Source organism: Rhodamnia argentea, chromosome 6 (genome assembly GCF_020921035.1).
Source record: "Rhodamnia argentea isolate NSW1041297 chromosome 6, ASM2092103v1, whole genome shotgun sequence".
NCBI lineage: Eukaryota > Viridiplantae > Streptophyta > Magnoliopsida > Myrtales > Myrtaceae > Rhodamnia > Rhodamnia argentea.
In genome coordinates this window covers 28,139,354-28,156,675 of record NC_063155.1, presented here as the reverse complement: position 1 = coordinate 28,156,675, position 17,322 = coordinate 28,139,354, and the positions used below count along the sequence as shown (strand labels likewise).

At 41.8% G+C, this 17,322-nt stretch overlaps 2 protein-coding genes across 2 annotated transcripts; one reads left to right on the top strand and one right to left on the bottom strand.

Moving 5' to 3' along the window:
* Positions 1-1,200: 1,200 nt before the first annotated feature.
* On the bottom strand, positions 1,201-2,711 carry LOC115727934 (uncharacterized protein At4g22758-like). Its single transcript, XM_030658253.2, has 2 exons — positions 1,831-2,711; positions 1,201-1,566 (listed from the first exon to the last, which is right to left on the bottom strand). Exons 1-2 carry the CDS (start codon positions 2,060-2,062, stop codon positions 1,382-1,384), a joined length of 417 nt encoding a protein of 138 aa, XP_030514113.1. The 5' UTR covers positions 2,063-2,711; the 3' UTR covers positions 1,201-1,381.
* Positions 2,712-12,071: 9,360 nt separating this feature from the next.
* LOC115728404 (phosphomannomutase/phosphoglucomutase) lies at positions 12,072-15,830 on the top strand. The gene is made up of 7 exons (XM_030658740.2): positions 12,072-12,684; positions 12,897-13,160; positions 14,055-14,571; positions 14,777-14,976; positions 15,094-15,206; positions 15,363-15,503; positions 15,623-15,830. Exons 1-7 carry the CDS (start codon positions 12,142-12,144, stop codon positions 15,690-15,692), a joined length of 1,848 nt encoding a protein of 615 aa, XP_030514600.1. The 5' UTR covers positions 12,072-12,141; the 3' UTR covers positions 15,693-15,830.
* Positions 15,831-17,322: the final 1,492 nt, after the last annotated feature.

The window sequence follows — 17,322 nt, the reverse complement described above, 5'->3', positions numbered from 1 at the left end:
AAGAAGACTTGAAGAAAACAAAAAAAAAACACCCTCCCTTCGTCCTATTTTTCAGAGACGCGCTCTTATCCAACAAAACACTAAAGCAAAAGTCATAGGCTATGGCTCAGAAAGGGCTCTAATGTTGGTTTCTCAATTTGACTTTAAAACACCAAAAGGATTTATACGGAAGATCCACAACACCTACCACATAAGAAGAGTAAAGGTCACCTAACCATGTGTCCCCTAACACTCATTTCAAAGCTGCCTGTCGATGAGTTTGGATAGATCGAACAAGTTAGCAAGTCCGTACCTCGACTTTACCCCGGCCTTGGACCACGATCCAAACAATGCAACCTAATTCTTGAACGAAATAGGGTAGCATCGGAAGAATCGTGTGTTAAGGTATGTTTCCGAGACACTTAGCAAGTTCAATTTATTTGGAATAATCCAAATCTTCAATGCTTGATCGCGCATGAAACAATGACAATCGGAGCGATAGGAACTATAAAGTTTCCTTGACTAGTTGCTTAACAAGTGACACCATGATACTCGTAAAAAAAATCACTGTCAGAATTTATATTCTCGTGACCCACCTCACATTCAGAAAGTTAAAAAAAGATCAGAAAGAGAGAGAACTGATAGGTCAGAAAAGCCTATTTTCACTTCTCGAACGTTACTACTCTCTAAGCCAGTGTTCAAGTGGCAAGAGTTCTTCAGCTTTAATGCTACAATCCAAAAGAACTTTCGGCACATGATATCAACAAGAGCTGAAACAAATCTCGACCTTACCCCACACCACACTGGCGCTCCTCACATGGAGTCATGTGATTCATCCCGTGGATGGCGGAGGTAATTCAGCTCAGACACCATATCTAACCATGTGACATGCACATTGATTCAAATCCTAATAAGAAGAATGCACTTACAAAAGTTCAGGCAGCTCAGTCAAGACTATAATAAATCGACCATCATCAAGAAGCCAGTGAACCTGAAGAATTATGAGCATACATGCCCTCTTCCTGTTTCCAACTCTGAGGTCCAGAACTATAATACAAATGGACCAACAAGTTAGTGATCCTGAGAAATTTTGAGCTACATCCTCCTTCCTGGTTCCAACCAGAAAGATTTTGTGGGAACCTCGGGGACGACTGGGAACTAATAAGATGCAACTAGAACCTACAGAGGCAGAGCATCTGTGTGTTTGTGAAGCTCAAAATATATTCAAAAGCAACAAAGCATTTTATTGATCGAGAATAGTCTTCTGATCAACCACCGTAACAAGGATCTACGAAATACCAAAAATGGCAAGACCAGCACAACCAATTAGACCATCAATAGAACGTAGAAGAAGCCACTCACAACCAGGAGTAGGCCAATCACCTAATAAAAGATAAATCCCTCAGTGAGAAGATACTTTGAGACTGAAGGACTTGTTGATCCACGACTTCCAGCTTCCACCGCCCTTCCTCGTGATGGTGGCAGCAGGGGACCTCCTGTCATCGGCCATCAGGTCCGTCTTCGGCTTCTTGCATAGAAGGAAGTTCCGAGCTCCGGGCGACCCGATCATGTCCCACGGACTCAGAGCTGAAACCAATGGCAAATTTCGTAAGAATCATAAGAGTCGCATACCCAATTGCAAAAACTACCACAACAGTCCTAAGATTATGACAAATTCAAATTGGAACTTTCAGGCTCTGCTGAATTAATCTGTAAACCAAATCACAATACAGACTCCTAATAAGTCAAATTCAACGAGGAAACAGAGACCACATTCATATACTTTTAAGTTCCAGGCATCAACACTCAATCATGTTTCCACGCCCCCACGTTTGTCCTCATTTAACATACCATCTGATCCAGAAGTGGGGCAGTACAGCAAGAAATCGTTGAGATCGGATCCCAGGACCGGGAGCCTCCCCTCGCGGGCGTAGGATTTGAGCGCGGTGTCGATGACCGCGGCAACAAGCTCCTCCTCGCCCACCACGAACCGGATCGGGCCAGCGCTCCCCAGCACGTTGATGCTGATCAGGAGCCTATTGCCCTTGGCGCTCTGATTCTTCTTCTGCTTGTAGAGCCCCATCGCGACCCGGAAAACCGAAATAGACACCCGAATCCAAACGGTATCGAAGAAACCAAAACAAGAATTAACCAATAATCCCGAGGAGGGAAGGAAAAGAAAGAGAGATCAAGAGCGAGAGACACGGAGAGATATAGAGAGGGAGAAGGGTGGGAGAGAGGAGGCAAAAATCAGGAAGCGATATCGGGGAATCGGGTGTTTGGGGTGGGGGTGTTGGGGGTGTTCAAGGGTCGACGCCGAGGCAGCGATAGTACCAGCCCTCCTTGCAAGAACCGAACGCGAAAACGAGAGCGCTCGCCCTTGATCGGAAAAGGGAGAGCATGAAACTGCTACTGCTGCTCGAGATTTCCACCATTCACAACGAGTTGGGGATCCACCAACTGATCCAGAAGGGGTAAGAGAGAAAGAGAGAGAGAGAGAAGGGTCGGGGGGGGGGAGGGAGAGATCTAGAGAGAGAAAGGACGGATGGGAATGAGACGGTGAACGAGAGACAGAAGAGAGTCTATAAATTGGCGGGATTAGGGTTAGGGTTTCGTCGTCCCCCTAAAGATCGAGTTCGGTTGAGGTTGGTTGCTTGCTTAACTTGGCGGGTCTTTAAAAGAGGATAGAAATCTGGAGAAGACGATGTGGTTCCGCTCCGTTGTGTCGGCGATTCTTTTTTTTTTGGTGGGGGAGGGGCCTCCCGCGGTTTCGCGCCGACCAGTCGTTGTAACTCCTCGGCGGTTTTTTTTTTTTCCACTTATTTCGTTTTCAGGAATTTAATAGCCGCTCTTCTTGTCATTGGAGGTCCCGTTGCCCTTTCAAGTTTCAAGACATAACCAACGACGCACTCGTTAACCGTACTCTTCTAGACGAGGAAAAAAAAAAAAAAACCGGCACGCACACACACTCTTCAAGAAGATTTTCCATCTCTAAGATCCAAAAATAAAAAATAAAAAATAAAAAAGGGATCACGTCGACCGACAAATCGATTCGAAAACATTGTGACGATGCGGGAGCGGAAACTCCGATAATTTACCTCAAGCGTGGAACACTACTATACGACTCTACCTCGCGGTGACCATCCAAAGATGACGTGGAATCTACCATTCCCCACCATCATCTCATGAGTTGAGAGTAAATATTTTTCTTCCATTCGTCTTAAGGAATATCCCCGAATTTTACATTTCGGGATTCGGACGAAGCGGTTTAAAGACTTTACTCTGATCCACGTTAACCATACTCTTCTAGACAAGTAAAAAAAAAAACACTCACACACACTTCTAGAAGATTTTCCATCTCTAAGATCCAAAAAAAAAAGGTACACACTTCTCCAGAAAATTTAATACGTAAAGAGAAAATGCGAAATTTTAATCGATGTACTTATAGGTATCCTGTGATTACCTATAGATTCATCGTTGGCCTATTGACATGGGAAATAATTGGATTGTGAAACTAGCTCCAATGGTGAGTGTGAATTTTTCTTCCGTTGACATAGCAATTACCTAAAGTTATGATATTGTCTTAATTAATTACCTAATAGATGCCCAAGTTACTTGTGACAAATACTATTTGCGATTCCCAAGAGGGGAGCATAGTGAATAGGTCAATAATTGTCGCCCCAAAAAAGAATTAGGTTGATAATTGAAACTTGATAGATCTTGCAGAATTATCATAAGCAAGCTTGATATAGGTGGGAACAAATTGATTTATGCAAGAAGGAGATGGTGATACCGCGTTCATATTTTATTATGTTACGAATTAGATTAAGCACCTCCCATAATAACTACCAATAAGTTGGAATGCACTAGTAATTCTTTGAGATGTCAGAGCATATCCTGTGCTACTTCTAATTGAAACTAGTAGATCACACTATCAAATCTCAAGCACTATTAAAACAACCGTACACTTCTCAAAAGAGATTACGATTAGTGACGAGCACTCTCAATAAATGAACTTCTCGCTCGACGACTCGTCAAGAGTATATGTACGTATCAAGAGTCAAGCTTTCTTGGTTCGTAGTTGCATTCGTGATTCGTTCTTTCTTTTACATGCATTGATGTTCTTACATAGTTTCGATATCCAAATTAGCCGTTACAGAATATTCGAGATGATCGATTTAGCCGCTAAAGATAAACAACACAATCGCCGGGAGATTTGGTCACTCGTACAAGCAAATCTCCCTAGCACCGGTGTTTAGAGTTGCCTATATTAGAAAATAATCCTTTTCACCAAGGTGATTGACGGCTAATTAGATTCTCCTTCGTGTGTCTCTTCCGGTGCTATAAATTAATGACAAACACTTGATAAATGAACTTCTCGGTCAACGACTTGTTCATCCCCTGTCAAGGCCTTGCAGTTTTCGCAAGTCTTTCTACTTTGCACCACGAAACTTATTAATGCAGATAGAGCTTCCTAATACCAACATTACCCGTAATTAAACAACATCTGCATTTACAAAATAATAACGACATATAGATGATTTTGTTAACTTCAAAATATCATAGAATGTTTCCCCAACACCTAATACACATGTACATCAATAAATGGGGAAACATATCATGGAGACAATAGGTGCATTGAAAGTTGTTCTATTTTCCTCGTTCGATTGCTTAACAAAACCATAAATAAGGGATCCGACGTTGCTGGAATGACGAGTTAACCTTTGCTGGGTCTAATTATTTCGGATCGTGTCACGAGACAGGTAATTCCTACGTAATCATCTAGTCCCGCCGAACGTGGACGGCATACTTCTACCTAATCACACTATTCTATTCTTTTCATCGTAAACCGGTAATGCATATTAGCTAACACGTATCCAGCTCAATCTGTCTTTATAAACCACGACATCCATCGCCATCTGACCTAACCGTAAGATAACGAGGGCAATTTTTTTGAACCACGTTGTGATTTCTTACCTAACGCCACCAAAAGAGCAATGCGTGCATCTTCATTTGTTCATTCCACCGAATTCCGTCTTGACTGAGAAGCAAAACCCCAGGAACCAAAGGGCCACCAGGAAGGACATTTTCCGTGCTTATCGTATGGCATAAAACGTGCTATCTAACATTAACGTTACGGAAATTCTCTTTATATATATATATATATATTTTATCTAATTGGGTGTTGGCAAGCTGTCGTTGTGGACCGACCCTGCTGTCTAAATTTTCGGACTAGATGGCTAGATTCGGATGCTTGTCTCTTCTGAGCGGCATATTCTCGTTTTCGCAAGTGGCGCGCGAATTTGGAAATTCTGGGCAAAAAAATGTCACGAGGGGGATTGGAAAAAGTCGTCGAATTTGACCTGTTTTCATTTGTCTGACTCGGGCCAGGGCCACCCACGTGTTTATTTTTTTGGGTCGGACTCCCATGTGTTGATTGAGCACGATTTTGGGAGGGAAGAGTCGCCGAACTGACCTTTGTTGGAAAAATTGTCAAAAAAATCCGAATCCTTTCCCACTTTTACCAACTTAATCCTAAATCTTTTAAGTTTGCCGATTCAATCATAAATCATTTCACTTTGTGCCGATTTAGTCCTATTCGCCGGAAACCGCCGACGTGGATCCCGACGACAATTTTTAATAATTTTTTTTTTTAGTTTTTGGATTTGCTAACTCTAAGGCAGGCGACTCCCGCCGAATTAGGGCCGGTAGGGGTCGCCGGTCCCCGGGCAAGGACTGGCGGGCGTCGCTAGCTCCCGGGCAAGAGCCGGCGACCCCTACGGGTCGGTGTGCGAGGGCCGTGAAGCCCTCGTGCCCGAAGGCGAGGGGTTGCGACCCTCGCCCTCGTGAGCCATGGCGAGGGCATCGCCTTGTCCGCCCTCCCCGTGGCCGGATCCGGGCTGGCGGGGGTCGCCATGGCCAAATTTAGCCATGGCGAGGGCAGGCAAGGGTTGCAATGCCCTCGTCGTGGCCGGCGAGGTCGAGGGTCGCAACCCCTCTCCTTCGATCGCGAGGGGTCCGCAGCCCTTGCCCAAGGACTGCGCAGGGGTCGTTGGCCCTCGCCGGCTCTCGCCCAGTGGCCGGCGACCCCTGCCGACCCTAATCCGGCGAGGGTCACCGGCCTTGAATCTAGCAAGGTAAAAATAGAAAAAAAAAAAAAAAAAAAAAAAAAAAATTTCAAAAAAAAATTATTAAATATTATTCACGTCGGTGCTAGCGATGCCACATAGGACGGTTAGCGTCTACGTCAACGATTTCCGACAAATAGGATTGAATCGACACAAAGTGAAAATGTTTAGGACTGAATCGGCAAACTTAAAATATTTATGATTGAATTGGCAAAAGTGTGAAAAGTTTAGAACTTTTTTGATAATTTTCCCGACCTGTTTTCCAGCATTATTGTCGCGGATTTAGAATTTTCTATGACACACGAAAATTAAGAAATCATGACATGGTTCTACACATTTGAAAGACAATTTGAACACGTGGGAAGCACTTCTTTTTATATTTTCAAGTTTGAAAAGTTTTTTGAGGAGTAGCTTTAGGACAAATGGCTAATATTTTTCCTCTTTTTATTAAGGGTGCACTTAGTCCGGTCCAGGCAGCTAAAGGTTTAAGATGGACTATAAGATGAGGTGGTTAACAAAAAATTTACCATCATTCGGTAACGGAGACAGGCTTTCAGTTTTGACGCATGCATAAGATTGAGCTTTCCAATAACTCGGAAAATATTTCCCTAGCAAAGATCATTTGTATGGCTTGAAATAATTAGTCAGTAATTTTTTTTAGCAATAACGATTTATGACTATCTATTTTCGTTGTCGATTTTTTTTTCATTAATCTTCGTAAGTGATATAAGCAGTTATTTTTACGAAAATATTTTTTAAATCATTCATTTTTTACCGAAACAAACGGAGCATGAGATAATAGACACGGGAAAAGATGCTGAAAAGAGCAATGCATAATAGATCCGTTGCGTAAAGTGAAGTGAAGTGAAGTGAAGTGAATCTTTTTTTTCTCCTATTCTTAGGAGTACATTTTTTTTTATCTTCAAATATGTACTGTACGTCCATCGTTCAATCTTTTGCGTGTTAAAGTTTTATGATACCGACAGCGGAGCTTATAAAAATACCGTTTATAGGAATTCCAAAAATCGAGTAAAATTATAAGGAGAAATTTTAAATAAGAATTTGAAATACTTTTATTTTCTCATATAAAGATCCGAAGTGCCGTATTTGTTTTAAAGGGTAACACAACGAAAAATCTTAAATCGGTACACGTGTGACTAAAAAAAAAAAAACCCCCAATCTTTTGCGCGTTAAAGTTTTATGATACTGACAACGGAGCTTATGAAAAAACCGTTTATAGGAATTCTAAAAATCAAGTAAAATTATAAGGAGAAATTTCGAATAAGAGTTTGAAATACTCTTGTTTTTTCATATAAAAATCTTAAATGCTGTATTTGTTTTAAAGGGTAACACCACGAAAAATCCTAAATCGATACACATGTGACAAAAAAAAAATCCCCAACTTGTAATTCGATAAATTTATCTCAAACTATTTTTTTGACACAAAAAACTCCAAAAAGGTATAAATTTGACAATATCCTAAACTAATTTTTTGACCACAAAAAATTCTAAATTTGTACACTTGTGGCATATTTACCATCCGTCGGTTTCTGTTAAATTTTACCGCCAAATAGCTGATTTTGATGACACGCGACAGTTAATGGGTATATCACTTTGAGATTTTTACCCTCTATTTGTCACAAATGTATTAATTTGAGATTTTTGTGATATTAATCCAATTTAATGAAAATTAATGAAAGGTAAATTTGTCACAAGTATACCAGTTTGAGATTTTTTATGGTTAAAAAATAATTTTGGGTAAATTTATCGCAAGTGTACTAGTTTGGATTTTTTATGGTCAAAAAAATAGTTTTAGGTAAATTTGTCACAAGTGTACTAGTTTGAGGTTTATTGTAGTCGAAAAAATAGTTTGGGGTAAGTTTTTCACAAGTGTATAAGTTTGAAATTTTTTGTGGTAAAAAATATAGTTTGGGGTAAGTTTGTTACGGGTGTACAAGTTTATGGTTTTTCGTGATATTGAACATTGTTCTAAAAAAGGGCTGACTAAGGGCATTTTTGTCATTTGATTTTTTCTTTTCCCGTTTCTTTTTTTTTTCCCTTTTCCTTTGCCCTTCCTTCTCCCTGGTGGCTAATCTCGGGCGACGGCAACCCTCGCCCGGACGAGTCAAGGGCTGTTCTCGCCGACCTCGCTTGCCCTATCTTGGGCGAGTTGAGGTCGACAAGGGCCCTCACCGGTGGTTGGCTAGCCACCGGCAAGAAGAGGAAAAAAAAGAAAGTGATAAGAAGAAAAGAAAGAAAGAAAAAAAGGGAAAAAATAAAAAAAATGATAAAAATATCATTGGTCAGGTCATTCTTTGGAACAATTAGAGCATTTCAAACTGTTATTTGAAACAAACTTCACTTCTGATCCTTATTTGAGAAAATGATGGCATTTCTGACCCTTATTCAAAATTTTCCCAAACTACAATGTGAAATTCGGATTGCTTTTGGGAAACTGATTTAAATTCTTGCAGGATAAGGGAAATCAATTTAGATTTGGAATCCATGAGGGGTTTATGGGATGATATAAAATGTGATGTTGCTTAACTTTAAATTATCACTGTTTGGGAACACGCGGTTGCTATCTATCTGTCATCTTGTAGCAAGCACGGGCTCTTCATGGAACTTTTTAGCAAAGTTTCGATTGCCACAGGACAATTGAGCTGTGTCATGCATCCTTCCCAAGGGAGAAGATGGAGAAGATGCCTTTTGCAGGACAAACCGAAGCCCTAGCTCTCCATGAAGCGTGCCGGTATCTACGGTCAAACACTTCTCTGCACTTGGTTTTGGAGTCAGGCAGCTTAGACTCTGATACGCATGGCGACAGATCAGGAACAGGATTCATGGGAAGAGGAGTCTCTTATCAAGGCTTGCAAATTGGAGATGGCCCGTTTCGCAAACCTGTGCGTAGCCCGCTGCTTTAGATAAGCAAATGAAGTTGCAGACCGGGTTGCTAAGGCCCATAGATGCTACTATCTTCCAATGCAAACCAGGTGCAGAAACTCTGTCCCAGATCAAACGCGGCTGAGCTGCAACTTCGGCGACACTCACCCGTTCTCTAGGCGCCGCAACGGAGCAAGCGAGTCCAATTTCATATACTGCCACCAAGCTGTCTTTTGTCTTGCAATGCCCATACAGAGGACCGCCGGGGGAAGAATGTCATGTGTTGTAACAAATGCGAAAAGCAACTATAGAACACAAGGATTTACGTGGTTCGATCAAGGTGATCTACGTCCACGGGCGAGGCAAAACAAGATTCCACTATAATCAAAGAGAGTACAGATTACAGTAGTCGGTCTTATCGACTGAACAAAAACACACGGCTTACAAGTTTTTCATGTAAGGAAAATCCTTAATGTAAACGAAAAAACCCTAGCAGCAGTATAAATAGAGCCCAAAAAATTTTCTTGGGGGCGTTGGCCTCGAACCCCCATAGAGATCTGTTTGTACCGCTATAGAGATTTGTTCGCTTGCTCTGAGTTGAGCCTATTAGCCCAACTCTCCGTGTCACGAACTAAATCTCAATTTTTTCTCCACTCTTGGGTCGCACAAAAAAATATGTTAGGTCGGGTAATGAACCGGACCGAGTACATAAAATTCAAGACATATTTAACATCATCGGTAATCTTCAAGGATCTTCAGGCACAGCCTTCACGACAAAATTGTGAATAGTGAAGTTGTCCCGTGAATATCTTTATTGGGAGGACGCCATATGTTGGAATATATAAATATTAAACCACGCCTCTTCTATCAACTCAAGGCGATAGGTGAAGGGAGTTCACATGAATATAAAGAGCATATAAGACCGGTTCTTAAATGATGTGAGATAACAAGCGTAACACCCCCTTTCACATGCAAGCCGGATTACAAGCGGGGCACATGGAATAATGGGGGGTGGACGCACGTACATTCGCGAAAAGGATAACACTGACTCTCATAACCATAAACATCTCCTTCTTGACACCACAACCATAAACATCTCATTCTCGCTCGTAATATTTATATATTCCAACACCATAAACATCTCCTTCTTGACACCATAACCATAAACATCTCATTCTCGCTCGTAATATTTATATATTCCAACACCATAACCATAAACATCTCCTTCTTGACATCTACTTCTCGAGAAACATGACTTCCCATTGCATTCTCTGCGGTCCATTCATATCAACACGGCAATTATTACTTGGGTATGTGTAGGTTGCGCGTGTGTTTGTGGGTGTTTGTGTGTGGGGGAGAGAGAGACAGAGAGATACCAGGAGCAAGATACCCAACTGTTTTTCTTGCCACAAGAGAAATCATCGATTGTTTGAAGCATCGGAGGAGGGACTTGACGAGAACTTTTGCTAAACCGAAGTTGCCAACATGTCCAACCAAACTCAGAATCCAAGAGGACATTGGAAGGCTTCAGATCACAATGAACCACGGGCCATCGGCATTGGTGACGGAGATAAACTAATGCAGAAGCGACGTCAGCAGCAACATTTGTCTCTCCGTACGAAATTCAAAATTTTTTTTTTTTGTGCAGCCATTTCCATCGTCTTTCCCGAGCATACAATCAATATCTTTAGAAGGCCAGCGTCGGCCGCACCATATAAGATAGCCGGCACCGACTAGATCATCGCTTTATTGATTTCCGGCCGAAATCGGTTGGAAGGATTACATTGACAATTCATTAAAAAGTTAAGGGCTAAATTGGTAAATTCTCAAAATATTTATGCCTAAATTGACACAATTGAAAATTCTAAAACTGAGTTACCCTTCATACAGTAGGTTTAAGATTAAATTGATACAATTAAAAATTTTATGACTGAATTACTACTATATAATGTGTTTCGGATTTTTTTTTATAGATAATTTTCCCTCGAAACAAATATATAATCAATGATATGCCAGTGTACATGAGAATTACCAATCAAGCAAGAGTGCAACACACGAGTAATAAGTTACCATACGTAAACTTTACTACGCTTATGTACTACAATTACTACATAAATCAAGAATTTACCGGTTACTTAAATGGTCAAACTGAGGGTGTGTTTGATAACTATATTCAAAGTTGAAAACTAACGTTTTCTGCACTTAATAATAAACATTAAGGGCAGGAAACTATTACACATACTGTAAGAAAAGAATAAAATTAGTTATTTAATTTCATCTAATAATATAGAATATTTTTATTTTAAATATCAGCATTTAGGAGGCCTTTACCAATAAATATTGAATACTTGGATTTTCAACATGTATTTTACGGTTTTATATCAACAAAATGTGATTACCTCCGCGAATGGCAGCCCTGATCGCGACTTGAGGTTGCAACCGGTGACCCGCGACGGCGGCATGGTGGCTCGCATGATCACAACTGATGCTGGCGGCTACGCAGGCATGGTCTAGATTTGTTTCCCTTTTTTTTCCTTCCTTTTCTTTCCTCCTTTCTCATTTCTTCTTTCCTTCCTTAAGGAGTAAATTTGAGCTTGAATTCCTCTAATAATTTTAGAGGATCTCAATCCTAAATTTTGTGGCTTGCAAATCTAGGTCTATGATCGATATTCTCGGATAGCACCCGCTCCCGAGCCCGTGGAAGATGCTGTTGAAGCCCGGGGTCGTGCTTCTTCTTCAACCCTTACTGCTCAACCTTAGAACGGTGCATGCTGGCTCGATATCGTCCATGCACGTTTTAGCCATATCTACCAAATCCAAACAATGTCCAGAGGAAGAGAATATACCATTTTCATCTTCCTTGCATGCGAATGAAATATCGGAACTAGAACGACAAAGAAGATGACCAGTTCAGAACAGAACAACAAAAATATCTCGTCTCTTTGGAAGCTTGTTTCCAGATATTTCAACACTTTGCAGATATTGGAATTGTGAGGTTACCATTGAACTCACTTCCATTCTTATCTTCTCATACATACATGAATCTGGTTTTCTCTTCGCAAAAGGGGAGGAAAAAAAATCGTCTTTTAGCAACAAATCTTGCTGAGGACTGCCACAATTTCGGGACTTCGACTCGAAGGACATTGGCGACATGGCATCGGCTTCGCCATCCTCGATAACACTTCAAAACACCAGCGCCCAGAAATCGACGATTATCCCCTCATTTTCCCCCCGGAAGCCGTTATTGACGAACATCAGTGTGATATTTATGTGCCGTCCTATAAGGAGTAACGGAGTCAGATCGCTGAGAGTGGCAAGGTACGATGAAGTTGTGGTCGATGACGAGATAGACAAGATCCGGAGGCTCCAGAACGGCTCGGATGTGCGCGGCGTCGCACTGGAGGGCGAGAAGGGCCGGACAGTGGACCTGACACCACCTGTGGTGGATGCGATCGCGGAGAGCTTCGGGGAATGGGTGATTAAGGGCTTGGAGAGCGAAAACGGGAGGCCGGCCGAGGGCGCTAGGGTTTCCCTGGGGAGGGACCCCAGGATTTCCGGCTCGGTGTTGAGCGTGGCTGTGTTTGCAGGGCTTTCCAGAGCTGGTTGCGTGGCGTTAGACATCGGGCTTGCGACGACACCGGCTTGTTTCATGAGCACGGTGTTGGACCCGTTCGCTTACGATGCTTCCATTATGGTAGTGTAGCCATGCGCGGTTAGCACTCTCTTTCTCATCAATTTGTTTCGAGAGATTACGCCATGAGGCATCTCTGGTACTTGTGGGGAAAAGTCCAACAGCATAAAAAGCTCAAGGGGGTCTTGTTTACTCTCATTGATGAACCGCTGAAGTTCGCAGTTCATTTTCAAACGGGAAATGAGACGACTGAGAAAAGGTTTTTGCTATCGCAGATGACTGCATCTCACTTGCCTTACACCCGAAACGGTCTGAAGTTCTTCACGAAGAAGGGAGGGCTGACCTCGCCGGAGGTGGAGGAGATATGCGACCGGGCTGCTCACAAGTACGCAAACAGGCTGGCGAAGGTGTCGACCATGCTCGCCACTCCCCCGACCCGGGTCGACTTCATGAGCACCTACGCGGCGCACCTCCGCGGCATCATCAAGGAAAGAGTGAACCACCCCACTCACTATGACACGCCCCTCAAAAACTTCCAGGTAAATTTTCTCGACTAAATAGCTTTTCCCGAATTTCCCATGGTAACATCTTCTGTGTATAGACGCTCGTCAATGTCCTACATAAAAATTATTATAGATGAGCGATTCTAAATTCCGTATAAGTTTCACTTGAAACCCGAAACCAACTCGTCGGCCTTGGGAAAAAGTTTCTCATTTTTTGGAACCTATAACCGACTCTCCATACCTTGGAACCTACGGTGTCACAGATTCCATGATCTATATAGGTTCCACATGTATTTTTAATTGAACAATTGCAGTAAATCATCACCTTTATGACCATTATTTGTGCCACAATTTACTAACCACAGCTCATATTTAGACATACGAATAAATATGAAATATTAATAAAGTAAAAGTTTCAGTCATAAGTATCGCCGTAAAATGAAGCTCGGACTAGTGATTTCAAATTACGCACTTGTTATCGGAAGTCATGAAATACCGCGGGATCGAGCAAATAGATATACCATGAAAAATACAAAAACTTGTTATAGGTTACATTACGGGTTCTAAATTCCACTTACTTGTAACCTAAAACCCGGAACCTACTCATCGGAATAAGTTCATCAATTTTTGAACCCGAAACATACCCCGCATAATGCATACCTAGGAACCTGGAACTGAACATTTCCCTCAGGTGCGCTTCCAGATTTCAAGGTCTACTCTAAAATCATGCTCAACCTAAAAATTATTGGACCATATTGCAATGCGCTATCTTATCCAGTTCCTATGGCCTTGATTCCTAGAGTTCTTTTTGTCCTCTCTACACAAAGTCCTTATCTTGAAAAAAACTCGGGCTTTGGTTTATCTATGTGTGAAAGTAATATTTAGCCTGGCCATTGGAATTGCTGACACTGAGCCTGAATTTGCATATAGATCATAGTAAACGCTGGGAATGGCTCAGGAGGCTTCTTCACGTGGGACGTGCTGGACAAGCTCGGCGCGGACACCTTCGGCTCGCTCCACCTCAACCCAGACGGCATGTTCCCCAACCACATCCCGAACCCCGAGGACAAGACCGCCATGGCCCTCACTCGGGCTGCCGTCCTAGACAACTCGGCCGACCTCGGGATCGTCTTCGACACCGATGTGGACCGCGGAGGCGTGGTCGATGCTGAGGGCAACCCGATCAATGGGGACAAGCTTATCGCCCTCATGTCCGCGATCGTCCTGAGGGAGCACCCAGGGACGACGGTCGTGACTGACGCCCGCACGAGCATTGCGCTCACGAGGTTCATTACGGATAGAGGAGGCCATCACTGCTTGTACCGGGTCGGTTATAGGAATGTGATCGATAAGGGTGTTCAGCTCAATAAGGAGGGGGTCGAGACTCATCTGATGATGGAAACGTCCGGCCACGGCGCACTTAAGGAGAACTATTTTCTTGATGATGGTAAGCTTTTATAATGATTGATGGTAGTTCTATAAAATCTCACGAAAAGGCCTGTGCAAACTAGGGTTGTTTATTTGTTTCCTTCGCAAACATGTCAATAGGAAAAGAAATTGAAACAACTGAAATAACGCTTCGATAGCTTCAAATCACGATGGTGCTTATGAAATTTTTGTTTGCTATTTCCTTCAATGAATGGCATGGCTAGGCGCTTACATGGTTGTTAAAATCATCATCGAGATGGTACGGATGAAGCTCGCGGGATCTAACGATGGGATCGGTAGTCTCATAGAAGACCTCGAAGAGCCATTAGAGTCCACGGAACTCAGAATGAATGTCATCGCGGAGCCTAGACAGGCGAAAGCGAAGGCCGTAGAGGCGATCGAGGCGTTTCGACAATACATTGAGGTACTAATTACACGGCGATGAGTGCGGTCATCGTTAGCCGAACCACGTACGAGGAAATCCATTGATCCTAAAAGAACTAACAGTAGAGTTACTTTTTCTTTTTTTCTTTTTTTGTAGGAAGGGAGGCTTCAGGGATGGGAGCTGGATTCCTGTGGAGATTGCTGGGTGAGCGAAGGTTGCCTCGTCGACTCGAACGAGACGCCGGCGGCCATTGATGCTCAAATGTACCGGTACAACATCGACAGCGATCGGCTTTCTCACTTTTTCTAAATTTAGATTGAGAATAGAATTCATCTTGTTTAATCCATTACTTGGTAGCTACTTGTAATTTGTTATTACATACATAAGTATACGTTTGTTTTTACGTATTTACCTTTAAAACACAGGGCAAAGGTTTCGGACGAGGAGAATGGGCAGTACGGCTGGGTACACATCCGGCAGAGTATTCACAATCCGAATATTGCTGTAAATATGCAATCGACAGTGCCCGGAGGCTGTCGGTCCATGACTGCTGTTCTTAGAGACAAGTATGTCGCATCAAATTTCACGTTTCAAAATATATCTTTCTTGACCCTGCAATATTCGGAATTTCAATTCCTTTTCCATTTTGGCTGATTAATTTCCTTTTTTTCTATTTGTCTTTCAGGTTTATCCTTCCCAGCGGAATGAACAGGACCCTAGACATTAGCCAGATTGACAAGTACTTAGGCAACTAAAATTATCAATTATATGTGCAACTCCTGCAGAAGTTAATCATAAAAGTTGCTCGAGAAGACTCCATTTATTAAACGTATACACAGGAAGCTTCATGTTGCATATACGTTATTTGTATATAGAATACACTTATTTCTTTTGATGCTTGGGGCATCAAACTATGCAATCAACCTCCTTTACACACTAAAAAAAAAAAAAAAAATCAAAAGAGAAAAGGTAGACCGGGCAATACGAATTTGTCTCCTAGTTGTGAAATTCGGTGTCTTCTAGCAAATAAGGTTAGTGCAATAATTTTTGTACTTCTTTGTCGAATGAGGCCGTTGTCATTGGAAGTAGTCATTTATTTGGTGCCTCCTAAAGATCCCTTTGTTCCTCGGGAGCTAAGGGTAGAGAGACCGGCTGGTAATAATACCATGCCCCTCCTCGTGGCAATACCAAAGAAGATACTCATTTACACTATACTTAGCTAAATACCAATCAAGAACCCCATCAAGCATGGTTGAATCATATGGGGGGAGCAGCGAACGAGGTGGCAAAGTAACCATCTTTCTGAGAAGGATATATGGAAAGAAAAAACAAAGGAGTTTGTCTATTCTATCCAACAGACGCTTGTTTGAAGAAATCCTTACGAGCCTCGTCAACCTAACTGAAAGGACGACATTTATTATGATACAAGTACTTAGATTCTATAAGAGGCCATATTTTCCTCAGGGAATTTTCTTCCAATTAATCTTTCGATTAGTGGCTTATCAACATAGATATCATCGTCTCTATTAATTTTCTGTGAATTATGTTTGCATGTGGCGATGTTTATATTTGTGACCCGTCACTTAAAAGTATGTTCTCTAATTAGAGACGAAGGGAAACGAATCCTTTGATGATCAAAATAACGTAGTGTGGGGGAAGAAAGACACTTGTTTTATGGAACAGCTATTCCACGGACGCACAATTAGGTGACCAAATCTTTTGCTATAAATTCGTAAACAATTGCCTAATCGAGAATTGTCATAGGCATGGAACACTGTCAAATTTGGTGTAAGTGCGACTTAATAATTGACAAATTGCACATTATATAGCATGATGGTGTTGACGCCTAAATTTTGACTAATCTATTTTTTGCATAAAAATTATAAAAATCATCTCACATATTTATTTTGAGCATACATTGCATTGACATATAATTTGGCAAGTAGAACACTTAATTTAGCATGCGTCTAGACTAGGCACGTGATGGAAAAATGCACCGAGAAGATTTGAAACTTCAGGGACTGTATTGCAAATACTTAAAACTTCGGGGACTGTATTGCAAATACTTGAAACTTCAGGGACCGTATTGCAAATACCAAAAGAAGATGGAGAAAGGAAGATGGTGAAGAGAAGATAATGAAAGGAAGATGGTGAAGAGAAGATGAATATGAAGAAGGGAAGATGAAAATGGAAGGTGTAGAAATGAAGATGAAGAAGAGAAGATGAAGATGAAGAAGGGAAGATGAAAATGGAAGGTGGAGAAATGAAGATGAAGAAGAGAAGATGAAAATGGAAGGTGGAGAAATGAAGATGAAGAAGAGAAGATGAAGATGGAAGGTGAAGAAATGAAGATGAAGAATGAAGGATGAAGAACTTTGCCTATAA

What these genes read in the sequence shown, in the direction of transcription:
- LOC115727934 (XM_030658253.2), bottom strand. Translation starts at nt 2,062, where the DNA reads ATGGGGCTCTACAAGCAGAAGAAGAATCAGAGCGCCAAGGGCAATAGG. An exon ending in CCCCACTTCTGGATCAGATG is followed by an intron (nt 1,567 to 1,830) that starts GTATGTTAAATG and finishes CATTGGTTTCAG; the next exon opens with CTCTGAGTCCGTGGGACATG.
- LOC115728404 (XM_030658740.2), top strand. Translation starts at nt 12,142, where the DNA reads ATGGCATCGGCTTCGCCATCCTCGATAACACTTCAAAACACCAGCGCC. An exon ending in CGCCCCTCAAAAACTTCCAG is followed by an intron (nt 13,161 to 14,054) that starts GTAAATTTTCTC and finishes ATTTGCATATAG; the next exon opens with ATCATAGTAAACGCTGGGAA. An exon ending in GAACTATTTTCTTGATGATG is followed by an intron (nt 14,572 to 14,776) that starts GTAAGCTTTTAT and finishes TGGCATGGCTAG; the next exon opens with GCGCTTACATGGTTGTTAAA.